At 48.9% G+C, this 9,684-nt stretch overlaps 1 protein-coding gene across 1 annotated transcript in view; it reads right to left on the minus strand.

Moving 5' to 3' along the window:
- Positions 1 to 1,007: 1,007 nt before the first annotated feature.
- The window catches only part of ATP1A1 (ATPase, Na+/K+ transporting, alpha 1 polypeptide), a 21,328-nt gene continuing 12,651 nt past the window's right edge, over positions 1,008 to 9,684 (minus strand). The window contains exons 14-23 of the mRNA XM_010830730.1: positions 9,085 to 9,221; positions 7,693 to 7,843; positions 6,929 to 7,097; positions 6,660 to 6,814; positions 6,165 to 6,288; positions 4,872 to 5,017; positions 4,616 to 4,746; positions 4,025 to 4,126; positions 1,862 to 1,953; positions 1,008 to 1,371 (exon numbers count right to left, since the gene is read on the minus strand). Of these exons, the coding sequence (XP_010829032.1) occupies positions 1,343 to 1,371; positions 1,862 to 1,953; positions 4,025 to 4,126; positions 4,616 to 4,746; positions 4,872 to 5,017; positions 6,165 to 6,288; positions 6,660 to 6,814; positions 6,929 to 7,097; positions 7,693 to 7,843; positions 9,085 to 9,221 (1,236 nt within the window). The 3' untranslated portion in view covers positions 1,008 to 1,342. The remainder of the gene's footprint in view (positions 1,372 to 1,861; positions 1,954 to 4,024; positions 4,127 to 4,615; positions 4,747 to 4,871; positions 5,018 to 6,164; positions 6,289 to 6,659; positions 6,815 to 6,928; positions 7,098 to 7,692; positions 7,844 to 9,084; positions 9,222 to 9,684) is intronic.

Genomic DNA, 9,684 nt, shown 5'->3' on the forward strand with positions numbered 1-9,684 from the left:
GTGGGAGAGGCTGGGGACGATGCCCGGTTGGTACGTGCGAGTCACTTATTCCCCTCCCATCTGCGTAGCTTGGAAGTGAGTAGAACAAGAGGCAGGAGCAATGAATCAAGCTTTTCAGAGAAAAACCACAAACTTGAACCCAAACTATCATCATCTGGCAAATAATGAGCACTAGTGCCAGAGATAAGGGCTCCCCGCTTGTTGCGTCTACTTGAAGCAAGGACAGCCTTGAAGCACAGCTAGTAAACAGCACTCAGGATGGATTACTGAATGATGGGACTTGAAGGGGTCTTTTACACTAACTTTATGAAAGCAGAAGGAATGCTTGATCTTGACCCTGCAGCAAACAAAGCTTTCCACCTTTTTTCTTAAGTACCTTCTTGGCACATAGCCACTCTCTGAAATGGAGCTGTTCGATGCTAAATGAGGAACGAGTTATATGGAAGGGAAGCACCTGGTGATGTGCACATGTGTTCCAACCAGCTGTGTATAGGTAGCTTCCTACTTCTCAGATCTTGGGACACAGACATTTGAGGCCGGAGTGGTCCTGGTGATTGGAGACCACGGCTGCGGCTGCACCCAGGATGGGAAAGGGGGTGGGGGTGGGCCTTCTCTGAGGGTCCGAAAATCTTTCTCCTGACAGGTATGTTCATCAAGAAACAGATGTGGAGGCAGCAGTGGGGGGTTTCAGCCATAGCCCCTGCAGTAGAGCCCATGGGGAACCCCGTTCGGGTGAGCTTGTCTCCTCAGACTACAAAAGCATGGCAGGAAGTTTCCCTCAGCCTGTGGTTCTGAAACTTGAATGTGAATCAGCATCACCTGCAGACTTATTGAACAGATTGCTGGCTAGCGTCTTGTTCCATGGCCGTGGCTTCGCTGTGCTAACTAGTCCCCAGGTGATGCTGATGAGGCTGCCAGCCAGGGACGCGTGCGCTGGGAAGCACCGCTCCAGATGAATCTTGCGTGGACATCTGGACCACAGAACTGATGAAGGCTGTGAGGCGGACTCCATTATAATAGCCATCTTTATTTGTAAAAATCCGAATATAAAATGTATTCTTTCAGTCTTTCCGAGTTTTCCATTTTACAAAAACAAAAAGGCACATAAAAACCTTCCCCACAGTCGTTTCCACAGACGGATGTTTCTCGGGCACCCCTCCCCCCACCCCCACCCCCCCCATAGAGCTACATGCTTCATTCCGGGACGTCTCCCTTCCCCACATGCTTCGGTGCTTTCCTACCAGGGTGGAATTCTGAATTCCAAGACTGAAGTACACAAAGAGGGGGTGGGTGGTGGGTGCAGAGTTTGTGGCATGATGCTCCACGGCGTGCAGGAGGGGGTCTAGTAGTAGGTCTCCTTCTCCACCCAACCTGCGGGTAGCAGACAGAGAGACAGAGGTCAGCGACTGTGAGCTTTGGGGAACTAAGTCTACGGGGCCCTCAACTGTATGTCGGAGAAGGCAATGGACCCCACTCCAGCACTCTTGCCTGGAAAATCCCATGGACGGAGGAGCCTGGTAGGCTGCAGTCCATGGGGTCGCTAAGAGTCGGACAGGACTGAAGTGACTTAGCAGCAACTGTATGTGTTTTTAAGAGTAATGTTTTAATTGGAAAGACAGTTTAGACTTCTGACCAAGTTTCTACCACATCCTATTCAGGTTGTATTTGATCAGTTCTAAAACCTCAGTTGAGATCTCCATGGGCTGTGGATGGGCTGTGACTGGAGTTAGTTAGCGTCCCGTGGACTTAGCTAATCAGGCTGATTGTGGAGGAGCCCAGACACTTCGAAAGAAACAGAGCAAGAGCCAGAACTAGGCAGCCCTCCCCAGCCCCAGTTCTAACTGAAAATGCCTGTACTCACCGCCAGGACGTCGCCTGATGATGAGCTTCCGGACTTCGTCATACACGAAGATGAGAAGAGAGTAGGGGAAGGCACAGAACCACCAGGTAGGTCTGGAAGCAGAACCAGGTGGCAATTTACATGTGGACACCACTCAGAGGCAGGCAGAGACTGCACGTCAGCAAAGGGACAGCGGAACACATCAGCCCCAAAGGAGAAGCCAGGCACAGTCCTGGCTAACTGCTGAGCACTCACACAGAACTCATGATGAAAACACCCCACTTCTGCACGCTCAGAGCCTAGAGGCGCAGAAGAAAGCAGACTGCCACCTTCAGCTGGGTTTCCATGAGAATCGGTTGGTACTGTAGGTCAGCTTTGATTTTTTTTTGTTGACAATTCCAGAGCCAACAGGATATTTCCTTTTTTCCTTTTCTAAAATATTGAAGAAACTCAAGTACATTTGGCTCATGTCCTGGCATTTGAAGATAAAAGAACTGCCAGTGTGGGTCATGACTGGTTTAATCATCCCCTGAATCTGGTCTCTGACAGTAGAGTTTAGAAGAGTCAGGAGTGTGTTGAGTCCCAGACCTGGGGAGTAAGCAGCTGAGTCCTAGCAGAGATCCGAGGCCTTTGGGGACCCAGGGGCTGCTGCCACAGTCCCCAGCCTGGAGACAGGCACCCTGGGCAGCCTCTAGAGGAGGCTGACACTTTGACTCCCAACTTCCCAGGGCAACCACAGGAGGAAGGCCGTCCCAGGGCAGAGCTCTGGCATCTCCCCCTCTTCCTGTCTGGTGTGTCCTCCACAGCTGCTAAAAGACGACTTTGCTTGACTTGGGGACCTTTGTAACTAAGCCACCTTCCACACTGGGTAGAACCCACTGGGAACAAGTTCTCTCTCAAATCACAGCAAAAGATGCTCAGAGGCATCAGTTTGTTGTGAGACTTTTCATTTTGGCCTTTTTAGAGAGCTCTGATTCTCCTGGCCTTCTCTTAAAACAATGGCCCAAGATGATAGAATTCAGCTTGGGCAAGGCTTGCCCTTGTTGTGTGCAGACTCTGTGGGGTGCTGGGAATATAAAGCCAAAAAATGATACTGTGGCCCTTGCTTTGAAGATTATCATCTATGGAGTGCACAAGCGACAACAATGGCAAAGGAGGGGTGCAGCTGCGCGGGCCCAGGAAGCCAAGAGCAAGGGAAGCCCCAAGGGAAGCAACCTGGAAACCATCAGGGCTGACGGAGTGGGGAGGAACGGCCTCCCTAACATGAACGCAGAGGAGGAGTGCTCAATCCACCTCAAGTAAGCCTGGATGGGTACAAGGCTAGGAAGACCGTCTGGCACAGTAACGAGACCCTGGATGCCAGTCTACCCTTACACTGCCAACAGGAAGACAGGGACCCCACGAGGTCTGGTTACTTCTGGGATGAGAACAGGGAGAAGTGCTGAGGGCAACAGGCTACTTGAGAGAGAGTCCAGATGGGTTTGAACAAGGACGGGGAGACTGATGTTCAGATCACAAGTCGCAGTTTCTGTGGCTTAGCATATTCTAACGAGGATGCAGCTGCCTAACCTGAACCAGTTGGCAGATACCACAAACACACTCAATCCTTCAAAACACTCTTGGGAGTTTGTGGCAAATTCTGCATGTGAAAATTCAATCTATCAAAGGTGTCTTTCACCATGTTCAAGGCCAGTTGGGTTCTGACTGAAGACAAGTGGCTGGCTTCCTACCTATGCATGATCTCCTGACACTACAAATGCTCGACTATAAAGACCTCAGATTTGCAGCTCCACCATCCTCCTCTGAAAGCAGAGGAGTCAGAGGCCCCAGAGATGAGGGGCTTGTGATAGGCTGCACTTCACTCACTGGGTGAGCAAATCAAGATTTGGACTTGTGACCCCAACTTCACAGCTGAGGATGCCCCCAGCTGGCCTCAAGACAACTGGGCTTTGGTGCTCAGCTCAGCTGGCTGGTGAGCAAGCCCAAGGGTCAGAGCCTGGGTGGCCCTAGCAATGCTGATTCCTGGTCTGCATCACTGAGTCAGCCTTTGTTTCCCAGTTCAGAGGAATTCTTGTACCTATCACCCAACAGCTCTGAAAAAAACAGCTACTAACATGTGCCATGGGAGGAACAAGCCATGCTGGTTATTTCCAACTTTTTGGACCTAAAAGAAGAAGGACTTACTTGAGGGGATACATCCTCAGGGCAACACCCATTCCAGGGCAGTAGGAAAGGAAAGCAGCAAGGGCTGTCTCTTCAAAGAGGCCAAATATTAAGATCTTGTTCCTAAAAACAAGAAGGGGAGAGAGGTTAAAAAACTGCAAATAAAAGTATATCTTCTAACATTGTTTTTTATTATTTTTTTTAACGTGGACGATTTTTAAAGCCTTTATTGAATTTGTTACAACATTGCTTCTGCTTCATGTTTTGGTCTTTTTTGCCCATGAGGCATGTAGCTCCCTGACCAGGGTTCGAACCCATGTCCCCTGAATTGGAAGGTGAAATCTTAACCACTGGAGTGCCAGGGGAATCCCTACTATGTTTCACATGGCAGGTTGATGTCTTCATAGGTCTTTATGTATTTGTACTTAGGAACCTGAGTTCAGATGAAAAAACCTAGAAAATGACATTTTGCTGCATGAATTAGCTCCCCAGACAAGGTTCTAGAACTTCCGTCCAATGTGTCAGGTGCTGGGCTTTTTATTTAGCGCAGGGGTTAGACACCCATCACCAGACCCGTCTTTGAGCTGAGAACCCCGACTGTGGCCTACTCACTTCATCCCCTGCTGGAAGACAGAATTCCTCCTGGTCTTGCAGATGACCAGGTCAGCCCACTGCACCACCACGATACTGACAAAGAAGGCCGTGTGGCAGGTGAACTCCACAATCTTCCTCTGTTCATAGGTCTGAAACGCACAAGGCAGACGGATGAGCCTGGTTCTTGGCCCTTGTGTCCAGAGGCCGTGAAGCCCTGTCCTTTGGTGCTAGAGGAGCTCTGTCTGGCACTGGCGGGCGGGCAGCCCTCACTCACCCACTGCTGCCCATAGCTGTCCTCCACATCATTGATCCAACGGTCATCCCAGGTCACTCGGATGCCCAGCAGGTGATTTGGGAGGAAGCCGTTCTCAGCCATGATAACAAAGTAAGTGAAGAAGCCCCCCAGGGCCTGGATCATACCTGAGAAGTTGAAAAGAACTTGAATGCCAGGGCCTGGTACAAATCATCTGCGGGCACACTCTTCACCCACACCTGTTCCACTTCGAGTCACTTTTTAGAGCTTAAAAGAGGGACCTGGCCCTTGTTCTTAAAAACACCCACCTCTATTCCTTGGTCATCTGCTTCTATCAGGACATGACCCTTAGGGGTAAAAATCCACATCCCCATTTTTTAATTCCTGAAAAAAAATTACGACTCCTGTTCCATCTCTCAAAATTTTTTACACATGGCCTTCTTGCCAGCCACTGTGGAAATCACGAATGTGGCACTTTCTGACCTGATCCTCCACTTCCCCCACTTCCAGGATCCTTCTCTCTGGGATCCAATCCAACTATACTGCCTTCAACTCTTTGGGGTGGGATTTCATCCTACACTCCGGACCATTTTCCTACTTCAGAATTAGGCCTTTCTAGCCATCAGCCAATTGCTTTGTTGTCAGAAATGGTTAAATCAATCTTTGCCATGTTTCCAAAACATACTTGATTTGTTGCATTTTTACCCAAGTGTTCACAGTGATGCAATTAGTCTAGAAGAACAAGTTGCTGCTGGTGGCTTTATGAAGTTCTGCTAAAGGCAGTGTTTAGGATCAAAGGGCATTTTCACTGTCCACCATCTAGACTACCTGTTAGCTGGTTCTGCTCCATGAGTGGAACCAAAATCAAGCACTGGGGGTGGGGAGAGTGAGGGTGCAGAGTTGCCATGTGATGGTGACCAGTCAGCCAAACCTCCAAACTCCACTGGGTGCAGAGTTCAGAGTTTGCTGAGTCCAATCAGTGGTAGGACTTTATTTCCCCAGAAAAGCTGCCTTTGAGTTAATACTGCAGCTCTTAGGAGCAGTGCCTGGCATTCAAAAGGCTCCATGAGCAGGGGCCTTTCTTTGTTCTAAAGCAGATGAGCTCAGTTGCAACTGCCCAATCTAAAGAACTAAGGTTTCTGAGAAGATGGCAAAAGATATCTTCTCACTTGGAAGGGAATCTAAAAAAAATCCCCAGCCTTACCCTAGATCCTGGCTCATCTTAGATTTGGAAGTTACCCAACTTCTGAAGCCTCAGAAACCCTGTCTGAGGCAGACAGCACCCCTACAGATACTTGAAATCTGCTGGCTCACCAATCTGTCCATAGGCCATGCTGATCAGCCGCTCGTTCACGAGTTTGTCCGTCTGGGGGTTTCTGGGCTGCCTCTTCATGATGTCGCTCTCAGCCTGCTCATAAGCCAAGGAGATAGCAGGGACCTGAAGGAGGGGCGAGAAGTCATCAGAAACTGGCAAGCTCATGTTGTGACCCTTTTGTTTGTTCTCAAATTCTTGCTCTCCCTTAAAAAAACTGTTTTCTATAATGAGATATTACAAGTCCCCCGTCTTTTTTTAAAAAAAGGGCAAAATGATACAAAAGGGAAGATTTCTATCGGATAAATAGGTATTGACACCTGTCTTAAAGAATGATTAACACTGAATCTTTGATGCTGAGGCTGCCACACACAGGCCAAGAAATTCTCGGTAGTGATATTTCCAAATGCTGGCCACGGGGACCCAGAGAACACAGTAGTGAGTGCTAATGCCACACCTTAGCACTGTGATGTGTGGAATGTGTGCCAGTCACTTACCATGTCCGTTCCCAAGTCGATGCAGAGGATGGTGACGGTCCCCAGAGGGAGTGGAATGTTTGCAATAATAAATATCAGGAAGGGGGTAATCTCAGGAATGTTACTGGTGAGGGTATAAGCAATGGATTTCTTCAAGTTATCAAAGATCAGACGACCTGGGAAAGCAAGATTGTTTTTAATGTAGAGCTTAATGAAAAGGACCGGAAATGACGTGCAGAAACGGATACTGCTCAGCAGCATCTGGACCAGGTTTCACGCAGCACTCTCACCTTCCTCTACTCCAGTCACAATTGAGGCAAAGTTGTCATCTAGGAGAATCATGTCAGCAGCTTGCTTAGACACGTCTGAGCCTGCAATCCCCATGGCAACCCCAATGTCTGCCTTCTTCAAAGCCGGGGAGTCATTGACACCGTCTCCAGTTACAGCCACGATGGCACCCTGCCAGGAAAAGGAGTGGAATTGCGTGGTTGGGCGTAAGTGAGGTGCAGCCTCTTATTTGCTTCTCATTACAGACACTGCTCCTTTCCCATTGAGACTCCGTCTAGACTTAGAACTATCTCAGCCAGGAATGCACACAGCTAGTATCAAACACCAGGATCCAGGAGACACCTGCACCTCGTTCACAAGGTCTACGTGAAGTCGTGACTCGGGTGAGTGTCACTCAGGAAAGCCCCGCTCCTTTATGCACCATCACCCCCAGGTCCCTCCCAACTACGGGATGAACCTCCTGGGCATTCACATCTCCGGTGTGGACATCAGGACCCTGCACTGCTCTTCTGGTGCTGAGTGCTGAAGCTCTGACTCTGGGCCACAGCGAAGAGCAGTACAGTAGAGTATGTGTCTTGGCTAAACCATGATCCAGTCACCATCCTCTGTACGCCTGGAGCTTCTTACTGGCCCATGTATTCTGAGACAGAGAGGAGCTAGCTGGCTCAGGTTTCCAGCACTGTTGCCTTGTTTTTTTGTTTTTCCTGGAACTGCAATCACTGAGGTCAGCAGCGCCTGAAAGAGCCCGCCCCGGCTGTGTGCCGACCTGTCTCTGGCAGCCTTCCACAATGATGAGCTTCTGCTGCGGAGAGGTCCTGGCGAACACAATCTCTGTGTGGTACTTCAAGATGTCATCCAGCTGCTCGGGAGTCATGTCCTTCAGATCACTTCCATGCACCACGCAGGCCCGGGCATCCCTTCGATCAGGACCAAAAAAAAAAAAAAAAACCCCCACAAATAAAGGTCACCTGTCTGTCCCTTTTCACTGAGAACAGAAGTTCTCTCACCATGCAGTGTTGCGTTGGTTGCTCAGTCATGTCCAACTCTCTGCGACCCCATAGGCTGTAGCCCACCAGGCTCCTCTGTCCATGGGATTCTCCAGGCAAGAATACTGGAGCAGGTTGCTATTTCCTCCTCCAGGGGATCTTCCCAACCCAGGGATCAAACCCAGGTCTCTGGCATTGCAGGTGGATTTTTTACCATCTGAGCCACCAGGGAAGCGTAACACCATAAAGCCACGGGGAACTGTCCCATTAAGCAAAAGGTCTTACCTGTGCAGTGTCTTACAGGTTACAAAGCATACTCATGTATATTATCTCATTCAAGATTCACGACCACCAAGAGGCAGGCCTGTCTCTCACCTTCCTTACCCCATGTTTACAGGATGCATCGAAACAACATAACTAAGTTTTAGACAGTGGCAGAGCTGATGAAAGACCAAACCCAAAGTAGGGTTTGCTGGGGGTGGCCCCTAAGCCTTAACAAAACATTAAAAAAGCAAAACTAATTTGTCTCAAGTTATCTATTTCACTGTATCGCCAAAATTCTTGCTGGCCTGAGTCATAGGCCTTGCCCACTTTGTTAGTGTGGACGTGAAAATGACAAGGTGCTAGGTGCTGGGCAGTAAGGAGAAGGGGAACAGCATGAACTCAGAAGCCGGACTGCTGAGTGTACCGCGTGACTCGGCCTCAGCTTCCCTGCTCTGCAAGCTGGGAGCGCTACCGACCTCTGTAGGTTTCCATGGCAAATGCTTAGAACAGTAAGCACCAGCTAAGTGTTGCTTACAATGATTGCTCTTATTGAAAACCTTCCCTGGGGTGTTCAGGGCTGGTGCACTGGGATGACCCTGAGGGATGGGATGGGCAGGGAGGCAGGAAGGAGGGTCAGGATGGGGAACACATGTACACCCATGGCTGATTCATGTGAATGTATGGCAAAAACCACCACAATATTGTCAAGTCACCAGCCTCCAATTAAAATAAATTTTAAAAAAAGAAAAAAAAAAACCCTCCCTGGGAACAAGGCTGCTTTCTGCCACTGAAGGGGCCTCCCTACCCAGAGTAACCCTAGAAGGAAACCACATAGAACCAAGCTGAAGATGCCCGACTACCAGCATCTGCACATTCCAGGCAGCAGTGCTCTGACCTTCCCGCCTTACCTGGGGTTCACCTGGCTCACTGGGATGTTGAGGCGGGCAGCAATGTCTTCTACAGTCTCATTACCTTCTGAGATGATCCCCACACCTTTGGCAATGGCTTTGGCAGTGATGGGATGGTCTCCGGTGACCATGATGACCTGTGGCAGAAAAGAGGACAATCTGCTGAATGCAGCTGCCAAGCAAATGACCTTGAGAAGTCTTACAAGTGGGCAAGAATAAATATCAAGGATGACTCAGCTTGCAATATCAAAGGGAAAGAAATGCAAACAGAACACTGATAAACACGAACTAGCCCAAAACACAAATACGAGTTCACAGAAGACAACAAGCAAAACCCAGATTTTATCTTGGCACACAATCACACAGGATAAAGTTATCTTTTTACACCATCAAACAAAGATACTCAAATTTACTAAACCCAACAACAACAACAAAGGGTGAAAATCTCATGCTGGTGCGTAATAGGGCCCACACATTGCTGGTCAGCATCCTGAAACTGGCCCAGTTTGGAGGGAAAGCAGTAAGTAACAAGAATTCAAATCAATTACTGTTCTTTTTGACCCTATGATTACATTAAGAATACAATCAAAGTGGTAGGAG

The sequence above is a fragment of the Bison bison genome, unplaced genomic scaffold (genome assembly GCF_000754665.1).
Source record: "Bison bison bison isolate TAMUID 2011002044 unplaced genomic scaffold, Bison_UMD1.0 scf7180017864519, whole genome shotgun sequence".
NCBI classification, from domain to species: Eukaryota; Metazoa; Chordata; class Mammalia; order Artiodactyla; family Bovidae; genus Bison; species Bison bison.